General features: G+C 52.1%; 9 protein-coding genes across 9 annotated transcripts; 5 read left to right on the top strand and 4 right to left on the bottom strand.

Annotated features, from left to right (window-relative positions):
- The first annotated feature begins 64 nt into the window (after positions 1-64).
- On the top strand, positions 65-1,928 carry V8C40DRAFT_110707 (uncharacterized protein). Its single transcript, XM_083210784.1, has 2 exons — positions 65-295; positions 357-1,928. Exons 1-2 carry the CDS (start codon positions 167-169, stop codon positions 1,683-1,685), a joined length of 1,458 nt encoding a protein of 485 aa, XP_083069047.1. The 5' UTR covers positions 65-166; the 3' UTR covers positions 1,686-1,928.
- On the bottom strand, positions 1,706-2,797 carry V8C40DRAFT_255594 (mitochondrial 54S ribosomal protein mL54). Its single transcript, XM_083218087.1, has 2 exons — positions 2,421-2,797; positions 1,706-2,334 (listed from the first exon to the last, which is right to left on the bottom strand). Exons 1-2 carry the CDS (start codon positions 2,740-2,742, stop codon positions 2,078-2,080), a joined length of 579 nt encoding a protein of 192 aa, XP_083069046.1. The 5' UTR covers positions 2,743-2,797; the 3' UTR covers positions 1,706-2,077.
- A 155-nt stretch (positions 2,798-2,952) lies between these two features.
- On the bottom strand, positions 2,953-3,748 carry V8C40DRAFT_255592 (uncharacterized protein). Its single transcript, XM_083218086.1, has 2 exons — positions 3,414-3,748; positions 2,953-3,328 (listed from the first exon to the last, which is right to left on the bottom strand). Exons 1-2 carry the CDS (start codon positions 3,637-3,639, stop codon positions 3,174-3,176), a joined length of 381 nt encoding a protein of 126 aa, XP_083069045.1. The 5' UTR covers positions 3,640-3,748; the 3' UTR covers positions 2,953-3,173.
- Positions 3,749-3,965: 217 nt separating this feature from the next.
- V8C40DRAFT_110673 (uncharacterized protein) lies at positions 3,966-5,766 on the top strand. The gene is made up of 3 exons (XM_083210783.1): positions 3,966-4,590; positions 4,652-5,229; positions 5,300-5,766. Exons 1-3 carry the CDS (start codon positions 4,141-4,143, stop codon positions 5,616-5,618), a joined length of 1,347 nt encoding a protein of 448 aa, XP_083069044.1. The 5' UTR covers positions 3,966-4,140; the 3' UTR covers positions 5,619-5,766.
- Positions 5,767-7,430: 1,664 nt separating this feature from the next.
- On the top strand, positions 7,431-10,083 carry V8C40DRAFT_255586 (uncharacterized protein). The gene is made up of 2 exons (XM_083218085.1): positions 7,431-8,150; positions 8,211-10,083. The coding sequence occupies exons 1-2, from the start codon at positions 8,042-8,044 to the stop codon at positions 9,350-9,352; spliced, it is 1,251 nt and encodes a 416-aa protein (XP_083069043.1). The 5' UTR covers positions 7,431-8,041; the 3' UTR covers positions 9,353-10,083.
- Positions 10,084-10,473: 390 nt separating this feature from the next.
- V8C40DRAFT_110625 (cytochrome P450) lies at positions 10,474-12,867 on the top strand. Its single transcript, XM_083210782.1, has 3 exons — positions 10,474-11,036; positions 11,100-11,297; positions 11,369-12,867. The coding sequence occupies exons 1-3, from the start codon at positions 10,788-10,790 to the stop codon at positions 12,500-12,502; spliced, it is 1,581 nt and encodes a 526-aa protein (XP_083069042.1). The 5' UTR covers positions 10,474-10,787; the 3' UTR covers positions 12,503-12,867.
- A 470-nt stretch (positions 12,868-13,337) lies between these two features.
- Positions 13,338-15,752, top strand: V8C40DRAFT_277449 (SRPBCC family protein; the record flags this gene model as incomplete). Its single annotated transcript, XM_083220963.1, has 3 exons — positions 13,338-14,239; positions 14,839-15,317; positions 15,394-15,752. 3 exons carry the CDS (start codon positions 13,338-13,340, stop codon positions 15,750-15,752), a joined length of 1,740 nt encoding a protein of 579 aa, XP_083069041.1.
- Positions 15,753-15,836: 84 nt separating this feature from the next.
- On the bottom strand, positions 15,837-18,132 carry V8C40DRAFT_255581 (TAFII55 protein conserved region-domain-containing protein). The gene has a single exon (XM_083218084.1). The coding sequence runs from the start codon at positions 17,979-17,981 to the stop codon at positions 16,287-16,289; it is 1,695 nt and encodes a 564-aa protein (XP_083069040.1). The 5' UTR covers positions 17,982-18,132; the 3' UTR covers positions 15,837-16,286.
- Positions 18,133-18,493: 361 nt separating this feature from the next.
- Positions 18,494-20,720, bottom strand: V8C40DRAFT_110608 (uncharacterized protein). Its single transcript, XM_083210781.1, has one exon. The coding sequence runs from the start codon at positions 20,582-20,584 to the stop codon at positions 18,770-18,772; it is 1,815 nt and encodes a 604-aa protein (XP_083069039.1). The 5' UTR covers positions 20,585-20,720; the 3' UTR covers positions 18,494-18,769.
- Positions 20,721-23,247: the final 2,527 nt, after the last annotated feature.

Raw genomic sequence — 23,247 nt, 5'->3', positions numbered from 1 at the left:
TACCCGCATTCCGGGGTCTTGATCCAGCTGCACGACTGTCCACCCGAGTCTTGCGCCCTGCACGAGACCCTGAGCCGCCTCTCCCAGCCTCCCAGCGCAGCGACAACCCGAGACTCTAACTGAACGAAACTGTCGATATCACAACTCTTGCTCCTCACACGCTGCCATGCCGCCTCCTCCTCCGCCGCCGCCGCCTCCGTTGCCTGGGGCTGGAGGCCCTCCTCCGCCTCCTCCCCCTCCAGGAGGAGCCCCAGGCGGTTTACCAGCTCGTCCACCGCCAAGTTCAGGAGGCCGAGTGCGTTATTCCCACGACAGAGATGTAGGGTGAAATCGTTGTAGCTGACTCTAATTCTCAGAATGCTCTGCTTGCCGACATCAACAAAGGCAGATCTCTTAAAAAGACCGTTACCAACGACCGATCGGCTCCGGTGGTTGGCAAGACATCCTCCTCATCGGGTCCTGCGATAGGCGGCGCCCCTCCCATCCCCGGCCTTGGTTCGGCGCCTCCCATCCCTGGCCTTGGCTCAGCGCCTGCTATCCCTCAGAATTCTCTGCTTGCCGACATCAGCAAAGGAAAAGCTCTCAAAAAGACCGCAACCAACGATCGCTCGGCCCCGGTTGTTGGTGCAGGCGGCGCCCCTCCCATCCCTGGCCTGGCGCCGCCTGTCCCAGGAAATCGAGCGCGAAGCAACAGCGAGCAAAACTCTGGCCCAGCCGACTCGGCGCCGCAGCTCGCGGGTCTGTTTGCCGGCGGCATACCGAAGCTGAAGAAACGAGGAGGAAACATTGATACGGGAGCCGGCGCGGATGCCTCGTATGCCTCGGACTCGGAGAAAGCGCCATCACATTCGGCGCCCCATGTCCCGACCTTTGCCGCCCCGAAACCGCCAGCACCGCCAGCCGCTGCTGCGCCAGCTATTCCTGGAATTCCAGGACGAGGACCTCCCATACCTCCTCCTGGCGTTCCAGCCTTGAAGAAGACCAAGGGACCACCCCCGCCGATCGGAAAGAAGCCACCGCCGCTCCCAACATCTCGCAAGCCTTCATCCAGGGCCACGCCGCCTCCGGCTCCCCCTCCGCCGGCCCCAGCTTCAGCTGCCCCAGTTCCTGCAGCTGCCCCTCCTCCTCCTCCGCCGCCGCCAGCATCCGCAGCACCGGCTCCATTTGCGCTCCCTCCTCCTCCGCCTCCTCCTCCAGCAACTTCGGCACCTGTACTGCCCGGAGCACCACCACCTCCACCACCCTCATTCGCACCTCCGCTACCCTCGCCATCTTCAACTCCTCGAACTCAACCGCCGCCACCACCTCCAGCTCCTCCTGGAGCAGCTCCTTCTCCTCCTCCGGCACCGCCAGCCCCGCCAGTCTTGGCCCCGGCCCCGCCTTCTTCCAATGGGCCCTCTGCACCTCGAGCCAGAGGATCATCTCTCCGCCATACAATGCTCGATCCCAGCACATTTACCTTGACTGCGAATGGTGGCGGCTCGTCGGTGAGCCTGCCGTCCAAGACATCCAACCACTCGCCATCACCGAGCCAAGGCGGTACGCGGATCATGATCAACGATACAAGATGGCATTTCAAGGATGAGAGCGTTTTCCCGAAGCCTCGGGATTTTGTTGGTGGTGTAAGGAGATATAGGGCAGGCAGAGGGAGCAGTGTTCCGCTTGATTTGAGCGTGTTGAATTAGGCCAATAGATGATGATATCAGTTTGATTTTCCGGAGATTTATCTTGTGACTAGTGAAGAATGATATGGAATACCAGTGCGAAAGTACCCCTGATCTATATATACACACAGCTTTATATATATATATATTTCATAAAGAACTTGTCCATTTTGTTTGTGAAATATCCATTCTTGACCATAGCCCATGGAAGGAAACTACTATATTCCTGTGAGGGAGAGCCTGAGTAGACTAGGCCAGGCTTTTCATGAACGAAACTGTGCCAAACACTTTCCCGGCGTTCAAACCCTCGTCTTTGAAATTCTTCGTTTGTTGTGTATTGTACAAAGTGTCTATATAACCAACCCTCGATTTTCCTGTTGATACAATTTTTCTCCTTTTTTTTCTTTCTTCTTTTACATCGACTTCAAGTAGTTGGACTCCTTGATCGTGGCCCTCCTCTCCTTGCGCATCGCCTTGCGCAACTCCTCCCGCTTGTCCGCCGCGGCAATGTTGTCGAGGACGCTGCCGTTCTTGTCGCCGGGCAAGTTGATGGACTGCTGCTGCAGCGGCACCTTGGGGGCGAGGGCCTCGAGGTTGCCCTCGGCGAGGAGCTTGGCCTCGAGGGCCTTTTGGCGCTTGGCGGCGAGTTTTCGCTGTTTCTTGGATTTTGCTACAAAAAGGGAAAATCAAAATTCATATTAGCCACAGGTTCCTTTCTTTGTCTTTCGTGTTTGGGGGAGGTGGTTAACGCCGTACAGAACTCGTCGCCCAGGTTGTCGTCTTCGGCATCGGCCTTCTTCATGACGTCCAGGCATGACCATAGCCACTCCGGGTAGTCCTCATCCTTCAGTGCGACGGGGTCTTGCCCGCCCTTTGTGTAGTTGAGCCCATTGAGCACTGTTCCCTCTGGGCAGATGGATCTTGAGGTGGGCGTGGGCTTGGCTGCTTCGCCGGCGTCGACGACGGGCGTTGAAAGCTGCGGTTCGGCTGAGTAGAAGCGCAGCGACGATGAAAACTGTCGTGAGAAGGGCAATTGGCGGCGCACGACGGTGGCGCGCAGACACCGGGTGCAGAACATTGTGAGGGCGGGTGGATTTTATATGAGTTGAGGTTGTCTGTCGCTGGGAGAGGCGAGGCTCTATTGGTGGTTGGAGAAATTTTGGGTATGCGGTCGGTTTTGGTGGGGGTGGCCAATGGGATTGATTGACCGCAGAAGCTCTGGACTGCTCTCAGCCTCATCCTTTTGAACTGCAGCTCTGACGAAATGATGGTTATTTGAACTTAATTGAGCATTGGTAGGTTTCTATAGTTTACTTTTTATTCAAATTTAATTCCGTTGCTTCCTGATATATACACTGGCAGAGCATTCAGCCTCTGCGCTCAATATCATGGCTGTGGTTCTAAACCATGGCTCTACTCCATCCCAGACAAGCCCTCCGCCGGTTGATTCGGCCGCCCAATAATTCAAAAATACTATGACACATGTTTAAACACTTGGATTGATCAAATTCATGAGAATCGTCCCTGGTTCAGCTTGGCAATCTTGTCGCTTGTGTGCACCTTGCGCTCCAAATCAAAGTCCTGGTCTTTCTTCTCCAGATAGTTCTGCTGGATAAACTTGGTTCCCTTGACCTTGTTCGCCCCCAGCAATTGCAAGTATTTTTCTGTAATTCAAAACGGTGAGCCTTCAATGCCTTCTCCCGGAAATACGGACATTGGAATCCGTCCTGTGCGCTCCCTCAAACTCACCTCTCAAATGGCCGCAGTTCTCCAAGTGGTTGACTCCCTCCCGGACGTAGCACTTGCCCAATTCCTCGCCGACGATGCGAGTCATCATGGCGCCAACCCATTGTTCCCGAATGATGGCATCCTCGGCAGCCTTGAACGCCTTGGTATCGTCAAAGTCGACGCCGTTGAATGTGGGGGCCACCGTGGGCTTCTGGCTCTTGAAGAGCTCGGATTCGGGTGTCGGCATGTTGCAGAGGCGGCTGGGCTTTGAAGGTTCGAAAGGGATTGCGGCTGGGACGAGGCCGAATGAGTCGAGGGTTGAGGCAACGGAAGCTCGAATAATCTCCTGATGCTTGAGCACCTTTGGAATGCCTGCCTCACTCAAGGTCCGCTATGCGATTAGCCTTTCGCTCATGGCCTCAGGCAACAACTTTCTAGCCACACGAGGCTGCAGGTGCGCGTGTGGGGAAAAGCCAATGACGAGCTATGCCGTTCCAACCCACCGCCTTTGAGCAGCCCACTATTCTGCCGGACAAGAAGAAAAAAATTCTGAAAAAGTTGGGTGCGGCGCGCAAAGGCCCCAACCACCCAAAGGTTTAAAAGCTTGCGACGCTGCTGCTGCTTGACTTTCTTTTTCTCCCACATCCACCTTTGAGACAAGAAAATTTTCATTCTTGTGTCTTCATCTCTTCCTTACATCCTTCTTATCAATTCCTTTTTATTCTAATTAATCTAATACTCTTTCACAATGGCCAAGTCCACCAAGGTCAAGGAGTCCAAGAAGGCTGTCGCCGCTGAGCCTGTCAAGGCCGTCGCTGCCAAGGCTGCCACTTCCAAGAAGGTTGCCAAGGAGGAGCCCTCCAAGAAGTCCAAGAAGAAGGAGCCTGAATCCTCTGACGAGTCTTCTGAGGAGGAGGAGGACTCTGACTCCGATTCTGCCAGCGAGAGCGAGTCTGAGTCTGAATCCGAGTCTGAGGAGGAGACCACCAAGAAGCCTGCCAAGAAGGAGGCCAAGAAGCCTGCTGCCAAGGAGGAGTCTGAGTCTGAGTCCGAGTCCGAGTCTGATGACTCTGAGTCCGATGAGGAGGAGACCAAGAAGCCTGCCGTGAACGGCAAGGCCAAGGCTGAGGAGTCTGAGGACTCTGACTCCGAGTCCGACTCCGATGAGGAGAGCGACGATGAGAAGCCTGCTGCCAAGGTTAGTTACTATGAACTCGCTCAACTGGCCCGAACTTTGACTGACTTTTGCCCTCTCTTAGGCTTCCAAGTCTGACAGCGATGACTCTGAGGAGGACTCCGACGACTCTTCTTCCGACGAGGAGGAGGAGAAGAAGGCTGAGCCTTCCAAGAAGCGCAAGGCCGATGAGGAGATCGATACCTCTGCCAAGAAGACCAAGGTCGACAGCAACGCTGCCCCTACCCTCTTCGCCGGCAGCTTGGCCTGGAGCGTTGATGATGATGCCCTCTACCAGGCATTCCAGTCTTTCGATGGCCTTGTTGGTGCTCGTGTCGTTACCGAGAAGGGCACTGGCCGCAGCCGTGGCTTTGGCTATGTCGACTTCAAGGATGCTGAGTCTGCTCAGGTTGCCTACGAGGCTATGCAGGGCCAGGATGTTGGCGGCCGTAACATCAACCTCGACTACGCCAACGCCCGCCCTGAAGGTTCCGACCCCCAGAACCGCGCTGCCGACCGTGCCAAGAAGCACGGTGATACCCTCAGCGCTGAGAGCGACACCCTGTTCGTCGGCAACCTGCCCTTCGACATTGACCAGGATTCCGTTACCCAGTTCTTCAACGAAGTCAGCTCTGTCACCAGTGTTCGACTGCCCACTGACCCGTAAGTTATCCTGCGGCTTGAGAGAGCCTATCTCGCTTGTTCCCTTAACCATACTGACATATCCTTATAGTGAGAGTGGTAACCTGAAGGGCTTTGGCTACGTCTCCTTCGGCTCCGTTGAGGAAGCCAAGGCTGCCCTCGAGGCCAAGAACGGTGCCACCATTGGCCACGGCAGATTCGCCCGCAGCGTGCGACTTGACTTCTCCAGCCCTCGTCCTCAGGGCGGTGCTGGCGGTGGCCGTGGCGGCTTCGGTGGTGGCCGTGGAGGTCCCCGTGGAGGCGGTCGTGGTGGCCGTGGTGGCCGCGGTGGTTTCGGCGGTGGTCGTGGCGGTAACTTTAGTGCTGTCAACCGCACCAAGCCTGCTGGCACCAAGATCTCCTTCGACTAAGAGGGTTCTGTCCGAGAGGGGTTTAATATATGTCGGGTTGTGGGTATTTGCGGTTTCGGTTACAATCTACGTTTGGCTTTTTGAGATTTAGTGGGCTTTGGGCAACGCTCTGGTAATAGAGCGCAGATGAACGCTGGGGGCTTTGGCACTTGGTAATCTGTGGGCTCATCGCCTTGCTTCTCACGAGAAGCATGGTGAAGATGGCATAGTTGGGCTTTTTGAGGTCGGCGGCAATGATGGTTCCACCATCGGCGCCTTGTACACAAACCAGTGGGCTTCTGAGGGATTTGAGGGCTTAATCTTGATTCAATTCGTCGACGGCCACGATGGGGCATAGACGAAAGAACCAACTTTGAGGGCTGCGAATACTTCTGAGGGACCTGGGGGCTTTTTTGCAAATGCAAATACTTGATACGTGGGCTGCACTTGAGGACTCATACATACAGTAAGAGTCCAACCTTTGCTTAACTCGTTTACAAGGTAAAACCCCCGGATGTACACCGATATAATTCTTGCTCCAAGAGACTAGTAAGTCTCCGCCCAGGACGTTTGCATTGCATTGTAAAAATAGGCGTTTGCTACGGAAAAGTTTTTCAAATTTCTTTACCCTTTTACTACTAGACATGATGTAACTCTGTAGAGCCCGAGTATAAAATACAAATGTCTTTCCGATTAATTCAATATGATATGCGCTCTTTTTTATTTCGCCTGTGAGATGCAGACATGCTGAATGATGCCCGGCATCCAGTTGCGATTGGTTCCTTGTCTAGGATAACAGATGACCTATCACACTTGATGCGACAAGGCTGAGCAAATCCGGTGGCGCGCCGTCACCGTGTGACAAGCGCCATTGCTCTCCCTGGCAAGCCTGGATTTGACACATGCCACACCTTGTCGTTTGCTATCAGGGAGAGGCGAGCCGATCCGATGCAGGTGATTGGACAGTCTGCGCACAGTGGCTGGCTGTTTGCAGACAAAACAGGCAAGCAAGCAAAGCAAGTAACGAGCTGTCTCGTCTGACTGTACTGTGGCGGATCAGCGTTCCTACTGTATCTCGAGGCGGAAGAACAAAGCATGTAGTAGACATAGAGCGAGAACTTAGATGTGTCCTAGCAGGCGATCAGATCAGGACATGCACAGTCGCATTCGTATCTGTAAGATATACTATTTTCTGTTTCAAAAGTGATACAACAAGTCGGGAGACCGTGAACCCCAAAAGTTGCAAGGGAGGACATCCATTACGTCTTTGGATGCTCATGCGGGCTCTGGCTGGTTTAGGCAAAGCCCCCGCCCTGTGCTCATGACCTGGGCTGGCTGGGCTTACAGTTCAAGGTTAGTACAACTAAAGGCTGCTGAGCAGGACAGAAGAGAGAGAGAGCCTTGTAAGTTTTGGGGGAATGTCTCCGCGTGAGGGAGGTAGCGGTACTTGTCAGGGTCATGCACACCGCCCGGTTGGGGAAATGCTGAGGCTTTGACGTACTGTGCGTGCGGCACTGTTTCTTGGGTGTACTCGCATGTCTCATGGCAGAAGCATCGTTGCCGGAGCCATGCCATTGATCATCTAGTTTTGTTCTCTTGATTGGTGATTTGAATGTTGCTGCAAGGGATATTCGGAGTTTATTACCTGTTGATTGGGCGGGTTTATATGTAAACTGCGAGTACGAGTTATCTTTGCCGCAAGTAGGAAACTTGTTGGGTAATTCCGCTTCATCTCGAGTAGTGCCAACTTCCGTATTTTGCCTGTTCTCCCCCCCTGGCATTTCTATGCTTTAGCAATAACGGTATCCGAGCAAAAAGGTAATTCCGCTTAGGAATCAACCTCTCATTGTAATTCATCTTATTACCTACCTGCTCAACCTGTTCTCGGCCGTCTTCGTCTTCTCGCCAGATTACATAACGCCGCTCTCATCCATGTTCCCCCAGATCTCGTCATTTGCGGTACCTGGCCAGTGACGCAATTGGCCAGCGCGTGATGCTCCCACGCACTGTCCCCTGCAGTTCTGGCCAAAGTACCAGTACTGCTGACTGCCCGTCGTTTATCGTCATGCAGCAGCCTCTAGTCCAGACAGGCCATCATCTAGCGAGACATCTCGGCCCAACCTCTCAACAGAACGCTCTCTATCTCCGACTGTGGCCAACTTTCCTCATTTCCATCGCTCATTTTTGACGAGACTCACGATTTCTTCTTCCATCTGTGAAACTATCACCGACTGTCGATATTTGTAGCGGCGTCGTGGTCAAGAGAGCTTGCGCGTGCGATCTGCTGGCCGAGTTGCGATCGGGTGGGTCGCGGTCACCGATAAGGAGTGCAGGACTGCAGGGAATAGGACCTATCGCCAGCGTGTCGAGGCCAAACAACATCGTCAGCCTGGCGACTTTTGATTGCACTGTTGATACTCCGTACTTTTACAAAAACCGAAGCGATGGCTCATCAACCGCCATTTGATGAGCAGGCGGGCCCCAGCGGGCAGCGATCCGTCAGTATGCCAAACGTGATCCCGAGTGCCAGTATTCACCAACGACGCTATGATGGTTCGTCATCGCCAGTGACATCCCTCGACGACCGTGGTCCATGTCCGCTAACTGCAGCAGAAAACACTGATTCTTGGGTCGAAGTTGCGTCGCAGCCTTCGTCCTCGTCACTATCCAGCATCGGCGATGAAATAGTGACAACTGGCTTGCGAGTTGGTAATTCTTACAGCCGTCGCCGGCGAGTGCAGGCATCAGCGAGATCCGTACCACGTATACAGACTACCATCCCGATCACAGGGACAAGCAGCCAAGATGAATATGATGAAAGCGACAGCGAAGAAGATCACGTCCTCTCTAGCTCGACCGAGAACATGCAGCCGTCACCAGAGGAGGACATGGAGGATTCCGACGGGGAGTCTGACGGAGATGAAGGTACGGCTCTAGGGGGAGCGCAAAACCAAACCGGCTTTCGACCACAACCAAATGCATTCTCTCACCCTCCATCACATCAGAGAAGTTACTCGTCAAATGCCGCCATGTCCCCACATCCCCATGGCGACTTTACACGGCCATCTTTCTCGCAGCGCTCGCATACGAGAGTTCAACGTGGGCCTAGCTTCATGTCGCCATCAGTTCGCGAAGATAACGATGCCGCCCTCCGCGCTTCCTTGACCACTCTACTGTCATGCGCAGCTGCAGCTAGAGGTTTGCCTAAGAGCAAGGAGGAAACTGAGGCGCAGCGAGCTGCACAATCTGGAGTCGGTCCCAGCAGCCAGCCCATGGAGCTCCGCTTCGTTCCCGAAAAGGATCTGTCGGAGGGATCTGAGCAACCTGAACTGGCCCCGGCAGCAGATGCAGCGGCTCCAGCCAAACGTGGACAAGCCTCTCCGGCTAGATCATCCTCGCGGACTCGTGCACCCTCGGAGAAGACGAAACGGGTTGTATCAACGGCCCGAAACCCTCGAGCGATAAAGAAGAAGAAGACGGCAACTACAGCCGTTGTTGCGGAGGAGACTCTCATTTCTCCGACTCTCCTGACCTGGGTTGTCAGTGCTGGAGTCGTCGTGCTCGTATCCGTAGTTGGCTTTGGAGCTGGCTATGTTATTGGGCGTGAAGTCGGCCGCCAGGAAGGCTTAGCAGCGAGCGTCAGCAGCGTCAACGAGACTGCTTCTTCCAGCCGCGACGTGATTCGCTCGTCCGGCAGCGGCCTAAGACGATTTAAATGGGGTGCCGTGGGAAGAAGCATTGTCGCCCAAGCGTAAATGCGTCGACGGCTATTGTTACATTTAACTCATCTTTCGGCAATTCTTGAGTGATGCAGAGATACCTTGAAGTTTGAACCGATACGGCAGCATACACAGATACCACATACATGATGTTCTTTATTTAGCAGCTGGCTTTGATTCCCCCCTTTAGGCAAAGGACGGCTGGTAGGGTATTGGCGTTTGACAAAGGACCTGATTTGGATACGAACTGGTTCACAGATTGCGGACGAAAGACACTAGGGCAGCGTTTGCTTTGCTTTGGCTTTGGCTTTGCTTGGATTTCCTTTCTTGATTTTGCGTGTGTTGTTTCTCTCAGCCTCTTCTTTTCGTTGTTATCATGCACGCAGATATGCGTTTACACATGTATCTATCTGCATCTAACGGATGATGACTTAGATATAGGCTGCGATCGGGGTCTACATTTCGAGTGCTGGTTGTTACGGCGGTGCAGCTCGGCAGATACTCACTTCTCTTCTCGATAACATGTCATTCAATACTATTTCTACGAGTTACTTCCAATCATGAACTGGTGCATACTGCAACAGGCATGTACTAATGCATCTCGCTATCGAGTCTTTGCCGTTGGCTATTGATAGATCTGGGAGATTGTTCGATACTGTGGAGGTTGTGAGGTGGCATCAGACCACCTGCTGCAATAATTTTTCCTTTTCAAGCAGCCGCATTTTCTTGCCAGGAAATAGATAGGAGCCAATTGAATTTGTTTGATTACACGGAAATTGCGTGCCTATACGTGTATTTACGGTGCTTCTTACTTGGTGTTGTCATTGGGCTTTGAGATAAAACACAAACGTATTCGCATTCGCCCGCGATCCGCCACATCGAGTAGGCTATGGAAAACGCAATCAGCTACAGCAGAAGTTACACGTATAAGATAAAAATGCAACGCGATCGCGCAGATCCGAATACGAGCCCCCACTGATTTCCCGTTTTCCCAGGCGGTCTGCGCTTTCCGTGCATTTATAACCTGCCATCACGCGCGCTCTGATTGGCTGGCCTCCCACACTTGCCTCGTGGGGCAGGCACCTGGAGTGGGGCTCGTCTCTTTCCCCCCTGGATCTGGCCTCTTTGGCAGCGAAAAAAAGGCAAAAAATATGCGAGTTTGGCTGCCAAAGCCAATTTGAACCAGTCTTGATAGAGCCAAAGGGCCACAGATTAAGGCTCATTTTGGGCTGACTTATCGAACCACTGGTGGTGCCGTAGCTGCATTTCCTCTGTCTCTATTTGTCTCTCTTCTCCTTTTCTTTTTCTCAGATCGAGTCTTTGGCTTCCTGTTGATAAAAAGGACGCGGGGCCGGCAGTCTCTCTCTCTATCTTCCCTTCTTTCGCTCCAGAGCGGCAGACAAGCTTTTTCTTTCTTTTCCTTGGGCTCCCTCCATTTCGACGAGACTCCCAATTCCACCTGTCCGCAACGATGGGCATCCTCCAAGATGCCCTCAGCCATCCGACGGCGCAGCTCTACTTTGAGCAGAGCGTTGGCACGCAAGTCGCGATTGGCATTGCTGGCTTTCTCGCCGTCGCCGTCTTCCTCAATGTCGCCCAGCAATTGCTCTTCAAGAACCCCTCCGACCCGCCTATGGTTTTCCACTGGTTCCCCTTTATTGGCAGCACCGTGATCTACGGCATGGACCCTCCCAAGTTCTTCAAGGACAATCGTGCAAAGGTGGGCAAAAGACGCATCCCGTTTACACAGCCTGGTGGACATTGGCTAACACTCAATTGACAGTACGGCGACGTGTTTACCTTTGTCCTGCTCGGCAAGAAGACGACCGTGGCTGTGGGCCCTGCTGGAAACGACTTTATTCTCAACGGCAAGCTCAAGGATGTCAACGCCGAGGAGATTTACAGTGTCTTAACCACGCCCGTCTTCGGACGAGATGTCGTCTATGACTGCCCCAACGCCAAGCTGATGGAGCAGAAGAAGGTGAGTTTGTGCTTGCGCAAAGCTGTATAATAAAACGAACCTTTGAATTGGGCGCTAACACGATACCCAAGTTCATGAAAATTGCTCTTACGACCGAAGCGTTCAAAAGCTACGTTCCCATCATCTCCCACGAGGTTACATCATACTTCAAGCGCGACCCTGCCTTCAAGGGCAAGTCTGGAATTGTCGACATCCCCAAGAAGATGGCCGAAATCACAATCTTCACTGCCTCCCACGCTCTTCAGGGCAGCCTCATCCGCAGCAAGTTTGACGAGTCACTGGCCGATTTGTACCACGACCTTGACATGGGCTTCACCTCCATCAACTTTGTGCTCCACTGGGCTCCTCTCCCCTGGAACCGCAAGCGTGATCACGCTCAGCGCACCGTTGCCAAGATCTACATGGATACCATCAAGGAACGACGAGCCCTCGGTGAAGATGACAAGGAACTGGATATCCTCAAGCACCTCATGAAGTCAGTCTACAAGAACGGCAACCCTGTTCCTGACCACGAGATTGCCCACATGATGATTGCTCTTCTCATGGCTGGCCAGCACTCTTCGTCCTCCACCAGCTCTTGGATCATGCTCCGTCTCGCTCAGTACCCCCAGGTTGTCGAGGACCTCTACCAGGAGCAAGTCAAGGCCCTGGGCGCCGATCTGCCTCCCCTCCAGTACGAGGATTTCGCCAAGCTGCCCCTGAACCAAGCTATCGTCAAGGAGACTCTCCGCCTGAACGCTCCTATCCACTCCATCATGCGCAAGGTTAAGCAGCCGATGCCCGTCCCCGGTACCAAATATGTCGTCCCCTCTTCTCACGTCCTTCTCGCTGCTCCTGGCGTCAGTGGCTCTGACCCTACCTACTTCCCTAACCCTGACAAGTGGGATCCCTACCGCTGGCTGCCTGGCTCTCCCAACGCTCCCCTGATGGCCCGAAGTGACGAGGAGGAAGAGAAGATCGACTACGGCTACGGTATTGTCAGCAAGGGTGCGGCTTCTCCTTATCTTCCCTTTGGTGCCGGCCGTCACCGATGTATTGGCGAGCACTTTGCCAATCTGCAGCTCCAGACCATCATTGCCGAGACGGTGCGCATGTTCAAGCTGAGCAACGTGGATGGCAGCAACAACATTGTCGGCACAGACTACGCTTCCCTATTCTCTCGACCTCTTGAGCCTGCCAAGATTCGATGGGAGCGGAGAGACTAAGATCTTCAGGGGAATGCAGATGAGTTGAAAAAGGCAAGCAAAAATACACCCCAGGTTTTTTTGAGTTGGGTTGGATGCGTACTGTATATGATATCTTACGTCGGAGTTTTTGGGATGCATGGGAGGAAACAAATAAAGCACATGATGGTAATGGCTGCATCATGAACTAACTGTAATAACTACTATCACTATTACTACCTAATAACGCCAGTAGAGCTTTGAATAGAGCTAGACGAAAGAGGAAAGACGAATAGAAGCTTTCTTACAAAAGCAAAAAAAAGATCCTTTTTATAACATCACATGCACTCTTTCGTCCAGACCAAGTTGCCCCGAATCGGAAAGACTGTTCTGACGCCCCGATCTCCATCCAAATCGGTCTTGGGGCCGAAGGTGAGACGTAAACGCACGGCAAAGCCGCCATATCCGGTCCAGACCACGGACCACGGGGGGCTCGGCATTCAGATCTCGGCAAGGCAGATTGATTGACAGAAATAGTAACCCACGCTCGCTAATGAGAACAAGCCCCTAGAGTTCGCATGGGCTCACCCTCACCTCGACGCTTTTTTAAGTTCTCTTCAATCACACCACGGCCGGATCCTTTATTATGGAGAGAAGGCAGCCCCTGGGAGCTAGCTTGCCGTCCGTTCGGGTCACCCTTTAAGCCAGCCTTTCCCAGCACGTAAACTGCGTTCCTTTCTGTTCAGTCTCCTCATCATAGACCATAATCTCCGCTCATCGTGGCGTCATAAAGCTATTCCCTTCATTCTAGTCTCATTTTTAGAAACTTACATTCATTTTTTCTCTTGAGTTGCTGTTTATTCACAAGTTTTGCGACATGGCTCATCAGTACGGCCCCTATGTTCGACTCTGGGGCATCCGCCCATCACAGCTGCCCTCAGAGAACGCGTCAGCTCAGGATCTCACTCCTTTACTCCAATCAATATTGAACGAAGCAGTTGCTTTTGTCGACACCGTACCACCGCAACCATCATCCTCATCATCATCGGCCTCGTCGGGCAGATCCAACCAGGGAACTGGAGATGGACCGTGGAAGGCCAAGGGATGCAGGGCGTTTCACCACTCAGCCGCGCCAGTGCACATGTTTGAGCGGGTTGTCTCAGCTGAAGAGCTGAAAGCGATAGCCAAGGACCAAAACCTCCCCCAGGCGACCAACGGCTCAAAATTCAAGCCAGAAACCTGGAGTCTGAGACGAAGTGTTCACGAAGGAGCGAAGAAGGCCGGCACCGCAGACTGGGAGGAATGGCTACGGTGTTTCAAGGAGGGCCATGCGGACGCGGAGATGAAGTTTACGCCCACGGTGATGAGCCACACGCTGAAGAAGCAGTGGGATTGCACGGGCGCAGAGGTCACGCTGGGAGGCGACGTGTACGAGAATCTCACGCTGAAGCTGGAGGAGTCGGTGCACAAGATGCCTGCGCCGCTCAACAACCGCGCGTTTCCCGTGCTGCAAGTGACGGGGTCGGTACGAGGACGGCGCGAGTTCATCGTTGTTCAGATCGCGGCGGTGCCGGAGACTCTCAGCAGCGAAGAGTCAAGGTCTGACGGCGCCCTGAGAGGCACGTACACGAGCGTAGAGCGCTTCCGGGAGGTGGACGAGCAAGGCAACGTCGAGTGGCTGATGGGGACGGTGTCGGATGCGAGAGGCGTGCTGCCGGCGTGGATCCAGAAGATGGCGGTTCCGGGGCAGATTGCCAAGGACGTGGACATGTTTCTGGAGTGGATTGCGAAACAGCGAGAAGGAAAATAGACGGTGTGGTTCTCTTTTCCTTTTTATGATAGAGACGACTGATTATGTTGGTTGTTGGGACGTTGATGTGTTTGATGTTTGTATGGAGAGGATCAAGCGATGAAGTGAAGAGCGCAGTTGTTATATCCCTATACCTACTCGGTATTTCTCTAGAAATATCTTATCTAATAGCGAATTGGATTTTTATCGTAATAGATTGCACCATTGCCGTTTTGGGATTTGCCCAGCGGTGTGGTTGGACGGAAGGAGGATACGAGGGCTTTCCCTGTGGTCGTCCTTACAGTGGGAAGGAAGCATCTAGCTCTCATTACCATTCACAATCATCATTAATTTTTCTACCCATTCTTTCTTTCTCATCATAATATATACACTGTATGATCTACCTATATCGTACATCGCAAACCCTCCTCAGATAGCTCAGTCCGAAGCCAATCATGACCAGAGGCCGTTCCGTCCCAGCATCAGTACTATCGACTGGATCCGACACCACCAAGGCCATAACCGCAGCCATAATACCCTCGTCCTCATCCATCTCGCCCATTCCCACAAATGGCCCCCTCACCACCAGAAACGGCTCCAAGCTCCTCGCCCAAGCAGACGCCCTCGCACGCATGACCGTCGAGTTCAACGTCCGCGCCGTGAGCGCCCAAACAGAGCGTCTGGAGAAGGGCCTCAACAAGCTCATGATGTCCACCAAAGAAGACAAGGCATTCCGAGAAGGCCACGACGCGAGGCTGCAGAGCCTGTGTAAGGAAATTCTCGTGGTGAAGCAGCGCATGGAGGAGATTCAGGGGCCGGAGTGGAATGGTAACGGCAAGGATGGGCTGGAAGGAGTTAAGAAGGAGGTTGATGCGTCTATTGAGCTGTTGAAGAAGGAGATGGAAGAGATAAAGGGTATGGTTGGGGGTATTTCGAGTACGTTGGATAAGCTCCCGACGGCGGCTGAAGCAGAGGCTTTGATAAGGCGTACTCAAGCTTCAGTATCGACAACAGGGGGTAGAGAGATCCAGACGAGATCAAAGGCTGCAAAGACACTCGCGGAATCTAGTAAGTATATTCATCGCCTCTTCAGTATTCTACATATCTTGTCTTCGCAAGGCATAGTCGATGCTCACAACTTGAGTCAAAGAAACGGCAAGAAGCCAAGTCTCCATCAAGCAGCGTATTGACGATGCCATCGGCTCAACCCGCCGCTGGAACCGAGACCACAAAACAACCAAGCTCAGCGACGCCACCTTCATAGCCAACTACCTTCGACAGCAATCCAAGCGCGACCCACCAATGGCAGTCTACATACAGAGATCGATCAAGCGTCATGTCAGTCGCAGCGGTCGCCAAAAGGCAAAGGATCGTCCCAAGAACCTCGAGCAGTTTTGCCAGGAATTGGTGTGGAGAGACGTCATCGAGACGGCGGAGGAGGTGCTGGTGAGGAATGTGGCGCGGACAGCGAAAGCTTTGGAGGAGCGGATGGGCTTGTCATGACTGAATGGGTTTGCATATTCGGCTGAGATGTAGTGAGAGATGTACACGTCTTGATGATCATCTAAGATTAGCAAGAAGAAAGACTTTTGACGTCAAATAGTTGTTGCAATTCAATTTCAGAGCTTCCAGTTTCATGATACATACACGAGGTCATTTATCTTGTGTGTTCATATCATAGTTTGATACTAGCATGTCTATTGCAGTCGCTGATTGGCATCTAGCCTCCATAGATATCAATGAAAAAAGAGGGCTATACCAAATCCCGATCGCTTCCTCCATATCGAAATAATCATCAAACGAAGAAAACGGGTAAGAGACATCAAAACGCCATTCCAGCCGCCGTTCCTTGCACGTTATATCATTCTCGCCCTTTTAACCAGTCCGTAAACTCCACGCCAGGGCGAATGGCAGAAAAAAAAAAAAAGAATACCGAAGTAAAAAGCCCAGTAGATGATTCCTCCTTTTCACTGGATGATGACGGATTATTATGTAAGCAGAGGGGGGAATGAAGCTCCCCATAAGTGACCAAGGTTCTTAATCATCGGCCTCGATGCCGATGGAAGACTGCTTGAGCTCAATCTCCGACTTGAGCTGCTTGATCTGGTTCTCAAGACGAGTCCTGAGGATCTTGTTTTGTGTCCTTTCAAAGTCGGCCACACGAGCGGCGAGCTGCTTCTTAAGATCGTTGATGATGTCCTTGACGCCCTGCTCCTCATCGCGTTGAGCACGCGCATCTTCATCAAGGTCGTCATCATCATCATCATCGTCGTCATCGTCATCATCGTCGTCTTCAGATTCGCTTGCCTCGATGCTATGTTGTAGCATTGAGGCCGAAGGCGTTGCGGCGAGTGCAGCCGTAGGAGTTTGGGTGTCCATGGCAGTAGCGGGGGTTTCGGCCATGAGTTCATCGGCAAAGGCTGCTTCCAGATCGGCCTCGAGATCGAAATCGTTTTCTTCCTCGACGCCCATAGTGACGTGCTGTTGGCCGAAATAGCCCATGCTGTCGTCCATTTCGCCTTCAGCGTCCTCCTCTCCGTCTTCGTCCAAGCCGTTTTCACGCTCATCAACCCATTCCCATTTCGTGGAGGCGCACTTAGCGTCCTCGGTGAGAAGTCGTTCGACTTCAGCTTCCTTGTCCTCGATTTCCTTGCGGCTGATGGTTTTGGCAAACCGTCGATTCACGCAATCGTGCATAGGCGGTGTCAGGCCATGCGGCCACTTGAAGTTTGAGTCAATTATGCTGGGCAGAGGCGCGTGCCTCGCTTCCTCTTCGCTTTTAACAGCCTGGAATACGTAGAACATCTGGCAGATGTCTGCCGACTTCATCAATGACTTACGGTCCCACGTCTTCATCGACTCCGTGATGGTGGGCAAATCGACCATGACAGCCGCAAAGCACTGGCCCTTGACAGTCACAACTCCGCGTCTAGAGTCCTCTTCGAAAAATCTCATGTAAATATCAGCCCCCCCTGCCGCCTTGGGCAGCCCGATCTTGCCGTTCTCCATACACGTGCGCACATAGTCTGCGTGCTCGCCGGGCAACATGCGTAGGATAAACTGCTCTTCGATCGCCGGGTCGACTTCGTTATCGCTGGCTTCGGAGTCATAGCCATCACCGGGAGGATGCACAGGCGGACGACCACGAGGCTTGAGCACCAATTGAGTAAGCCCAGCCTTGGATCCCACCTTGACTTTTGTTCCGCCACCTCCTCCACCTACCTTGGCGATGGGCCTGATCTTAATTTTTTGTTTTGTCGCGGGCGGGGGGCCATTGCCCACGGTGCCAGCCGTGCTTCCACGCAGCGGCGCCTCGTCTTCGTCGTCGCTAAGCGAGCGCTTCTTGCTTTCGATGAGCTTCTGACTCGGTTTCGCTTGTCGGCCCGCTTTCGTCGTCACCACTGGTGGTAACCCTTTATCCTTGTCTTTTTCTTTTTCTTTCTTGGTCTCTTGTTCTTTGCCCACGTCCTTCATCAACACATCCTTGTTCGCTGAGACTCCCGCCGGCGTCGGTGGCTGTGACGAGCTGATCTTTAGCTTCACCTTGCGCGGGCCCTCGCTAGGCGTCGTTAGAGGCGCATGTGCGGACGAAGAAGCCCCTCCAGGTGTCACTGAAGCATCTCCGACAAAGGACGATGAGCGGCTCACGTTGAGCTTGAGCCGCGGCTTCGGGGGTGGTGCAGGAGCTGCAGGAGCCGCGTTGGCATCGCTTCCGGGACTAGGCGCCGACATGGTCGTGATCTGGAGGCGAGCGATTCGATGGCGATGATTTGGTGAGTGATGGTAGATGTAACGAGTAGAAGAAAGAAAGGCAGGAGAGATTGTAGATATTTGCTGTGGTTGACTTCTGTGGAAAGGAATGGAATTGGAGGGAGTAGCGAGCTGCGAATTGAAGTTCACAGAAGCTTTGTCGCGGAAGCCACGCTCGGGCAGTAGCCTCGCAGGGAATTGTGGGGCTTGCAACGCGCTATTCAATTGTGGCAACTTGCACCATTGAGCAGAGATTCAGAATACATGAAAAGACCATTATTTGGTTCACACAATACCAAAAGTGAGAGAAATCTCAACTATCTTTCTACATTGATTTTTTATCTTCTTTTCATCTCACAACAAGTGGAAATTATCTTAAAGAAATACTTATAATGCAGCTAAGGCAACACTCATCTGGACTTAGACCACATATTATACCTTTACTTCAAGAACAGACTTCAAAGGCAAAAAGTGATGCAATTTTGTATGTTATTGCCATTTGGTGAATTCACAGCCTATTTGAGAAATCTTTTGTAAATGAATGCTATTCCAAGTGCAGCAACACAAATATGAAACATGGAGAATAGTAGTAAAGGAAAAGACAGTCATGCTCGCTTCATCAAAATCATATGCCCCAAAACGCCGTGCAATGCACATCCACCCCAATACAACAGCAACCCCCAACCAATGCCTACATAGGCAAACTCCAAGAAGGCTAATTTTTTTTTACATGTGAGAATAAGATGGTTTTCCTAAGAGAGGACAATGGATTAGTTCATCCAGCCCCATGGGTAGTTGCCATCAATGTTGACCCAACCTCCCTTCTCAATGCCATCCTCCCACCCCATCATCACCGCCAGCATCTTGCAGCCCATCGAACTGACAGTGCACACAATCTTATCACTTGCTCCCGCCAAAACTGCCAGATCAAGCATATACGCTCTACCCATGTAGCTGCGCAACTGAATCGTCTGCTCAGAGGGCGGTTCTATCCGCCCCGCCGACGCTCCATTCGCATGGCCGTTGTGCTTCCTGTCGAACCCGAGATTCCAGAACATGGGCGCAAAGAATCCGCCTTCCCATTGCAAGGTTTCATCCTTGAAATGATGAAGCACATTCTTGTCGACCTCTTCCCGTGGAGTGGCTTCTTTAGAGGCCAAGCGGATACGCTCCTGCGCAAACAGGGCGTCGGAGAAGTCAGGCTGCTTGTAGACCGCAGGGTCGTCGGAGGCGATGATGGTGATGGATTGGTTTGTGGGCATTTCATGGCTCTCAGACGAGCTGTAGTGGGAGCCGACCAGCTCTTGGACCTTGCTGAGAAAAACCTCGGATGGGATATAAGTGTTGCGATATTGGTACTCGAGAGGGTGCGAATCACCGCGCCGAACATGGAGCCCAATGATGGGGACATGCGAGACGGTCGAATCGGCTTCCATCGCCTGCTTCCTTAGTTGCTGCACCCGATTATTGGCATACTCTTGGTCATCGGCATTGATTTTGAAGAGTGCCTCATATCCTGATCTTGCAAGTCCCATCAGATCTCGTAGGTTGTTGCTGGTCCCAGCAGCGCGGTGGTATTTGGCCATTAAAGCTGGGAACACATCCTTGAGTGTCGTGCCAGTGACAACCAGATGCTTTGCCTGTGCCGGGCAAGGAAGCATTCGGTGTCGCGGAGGTGGCCGGCAATCAGGAACCGGTGGTGCCTGGAAAATGTCGGTATACTGCCCATAAGCCCAGCGAGAGTCGTCGATGAAAAAGGCCCTGCCATCTTGTTTGGCGAGGCCGTAAAGCATCCACATGCTCATGACGGCAGTGCCCAGCCCAGCGTCAGAGCTCTCCAGCACATACGTGACCGAAGACTGGCAGATAGGCAGTCCAGCCATGGACTCCCAGTTCAAGCCAACAAAGTGTCCAGATTTTGGTGTAGTATCTCCATGCGCAACAGGAGGTAAAAGTCCATATAGTTCAGCCTCATACACGTCGACAAAATACTCGTCCACAGCGTCGTAGTGAAGCTTGTCTTCCTCGGACAACGGGGCTTTACCACGGAGCTCCCTCGTATGAGCCGAGACCTCGCGGCATTTGCTTCCCATACCATCGTATTCCTCCACCGTCAGAGGGAAATCATAGTGGTGCGGGATAGACATGGTCCACTTGGACTTGGAATGGCTATGGCTGACAACGATGGGCGTTGGGAAATCTGGAATCGCGTCCTGCCCGACCATTTCGAACTCTTCTGTTGTGAAATGGGGCCATACTGCTATGATGGACTCTTTGTTTCGGAAGGCAAGGCGAGCAAAGTACAGGGTTGTAAACAGCGTGATGGAGTAAAGCATATATCGCAGCACTCGGCTTGGTCGAGCTATCAAGGCTCCTGCAGGCGACTTCTTTGGCCGTGGCACCAGTGCGGGAAGACTGGGTGAAGGAGGGGGAGAGAAGAGAAGATGGTTAAAGTTGAATCGAGCCGAAGTCGATGAGAGCGGTGCTTTCTCATAGTTGTTGTATGAAGCGTTTCGACGGAGGTTGAGCCGTGGAGGTGCTATCATGACCTTGGTGTGAGTCGAGAGATCCAGCGGAGGAACCATGGTGACGGGGATGCCTGTTGAGCGATATCCACCATATAACAAATGACTAATACATGAATGTGAAATAAGAGTAATGAAAAATATGTGAGAGAATGAGAGAAAGGATGAAGGGTGCGCCGGTATTTCCAATAAGATGCCAATATCAAGGGAGAGTGTACCCAGCCTCAGTCAGAGACGACTCGAGATGCCAAAAGTCGAGAACAGGCCACCCGAGGGAGGAAAGTAACAGTAATAAGAAAAAAAAGAGAGCGGCAGAGACGGGCCAGCCAAGATCAGGCTCGCAACCACTCACACCCTTTATAATAATAAGGAGGGCGAGGCGTGCAGGTATTCCAATAAAGTTTTCCCCCACACAGCGTTAGGCAAAAAGATGAGGACCCTAGCAGACACCGCCGATCATCATTGGAGCCAAGGGCTTTTTGATAAAAAGGCACTTCCGAGGCTTGTCTCTGAGGATGCCGAGCAGCTGATTGCGTGTGCGACTTGTTCCTATCACGGCTCAAGGGCCACGTCGATCCCGCCAGTGCCACCCGAAGCGGAATGAGAAGCGAGGAAGAGAGAAACACAAGGGCAACAGAAAGGGGGTGAAAGGGAGAAAGAATGGAAGACGGGAAGAGGGAAAGACTGACGTCAACGCCAATGCGATGGCTTTTTAGCCAGCGGGAGGATGCTGAAGGAGAGTTGAGAGAGGGAATCTGGAGAATGGAAATAGCAGGCATCGATGGGGATCGTGAGAAGGGTATAAGCCTGGCTGATGCATGTACCTACTCGTATGTACTCGTACTCCCCACCTAAGGAACTAAGGCAAGGGACAACAGCCAAACAGAAATCAGATCAAATCAAATCAAATAAAGAAAAACAAAATACTAGCACAATAGAAACGGGCCAGCTTCCGGCCCTGTCCTGTGGGCGGCTGGTCAAACCACCTGCAGCTCTCTCGGGAGCGCGGTCTCTTTGACTGGCCCTTTTGCAGTCCCCTAGCCTCGACAGGGTCCCTGGGTGTCTTTGTTCAACTGTGGGGAGGGAGTGAGGCTTGATGTCATGTCTCTGATGACCCTGGTCGATTGAGAGACATACATACGCAAGAGAGAAATAGAATAAGTAAAAGAGCTTCCCAAGGCGGCAGGCTGGAAAATGCTAGGGGGATGCCGCGAGCCACCCCAAAAGTGTTTCCGAATCATGAAAATCGTCCGACGCTCAGCCTGAATGAAACAACGCTGGCGGGACAGCAGAAATGCAAAACAGCATCAGAAAAGCTGAATCGATGCATTGGGGACAGTCCTCGTACAGCAGAGATGGGAGGAATAAAAAGCTCAGGCAACCACTGCTCCGGGAGCGCATTGTATCACCCTCTCACCATTTGATTGTTTCCACCAACAACTTGCATCTCAATACGTCACACGCCAACCAAAGGGGGCGTTCCAGCGAGAGACACACAGTCCACACTGCGGCCCCAGCCCGGACATCCATTCCCTAGTTGTTTTATTCTTTTTCTTTTTCTTCTTTCAATTCTAGCGGGCGCTTAGAAGACAGCTGAAAGACAAGGTACAGAGTAAAAAAAAAGCGAAGGGAAAAAAAGAAAGGAAATAGTGATAGTCGTTGCCAGTAAGTGACCAGGGGAGTTTGGCGTCATAAGCTTGCCGGGGTTCCTGTAAGAAACGGACTTGAAACCAATGATTCGGTTGGTCTGGAGAGACTTTTGGCGCCTGCGGGTTGGGCGTATTTAGGCGGCATCGCGTGTTTCAGATTGGCAGCCTGTATCCACTTCTATGCTGCACGACGACAGAGGCAAAGAGGGATGCGATCCAATGGAAATGTCGAGCTGCTTGTTTTCTTATGCTTATTCTCTCACGGGATGAGAATGAATAAGAAATTGCTGCAATGAGGCAAAATCTGACAACTAGATGCCTATTTTAAGCAAAACCTGCCTACAGGAGGCAAACATGCAGATAGGTTTGATGCCATCTCCTCGTAAACATCTTCCCCCTCCAAACCTTCAACCCATCCCAACAATCTAAGAAAAAACACCACACATCCAAAAACTTTCTGTCCCTCCATCAAGAAAAAAAAGGACATGCAGCCACAAAAGATCTTTTTTCTCTTCCCACTTAGTTAAAATAGGCACCTCGGTTCGTCCCTACGCCGGCCCACAACATTACACTCACTCAATATATATTCTCTTCCCACTTTTTAATCTATCTGACGCTCGCCATTCGGCCCATCCCAATCTCCATGCTTATTAGATGCCGCCTTTTAGATACCTAATATCACACCAATATACGATACGAACATCGAATTTTATATCTCGTACCATGTGAATACTGTACTAATTAGTAGTATTCGTATCTGTAGCATCCGCTTTGCTCGTGTGCTCGTTCGGCCGTCTCCGAACGTTGTAATCCACTCTTTCTTTCCATATTTCCTTCTTTCCTTGTTCTTTGTTTCTTCCTCTTTTGTTGTATCAGATACTGGAGAATGGAAAAGAATTGGATACCACCTACGTAATACCCCGATATATGCCTTAGTAATGGTTAGCAGTTCGGCAGATATAAGTGTGAGATATCTGGTAGTCGTATACAGTACATTCTATCTAATACCATCTTGGTGCAATATCATATTAGACTCCTGCTTTCGATTTTATACACTTATAATATCTCCATATC

Source organism: Trichoderma camerunense (assembly GCF_050948025.1).
Source record: "Trichoderma camerunense strain CBS 138272 chromosome Unknown V8C40scaffold_20, whole genome shotgun sequence".
NCBI lineage: Eukaryota > Fungi > Ascomycota > Sordariomycetes > Hypocreales > Hypocreaceae > Trichoderma > Trichoderma camerunense.
Note: the sequence above shows the minus strand (reverse complement) of the source record. Positions and strands in the feature narration are given on the sequence as shown.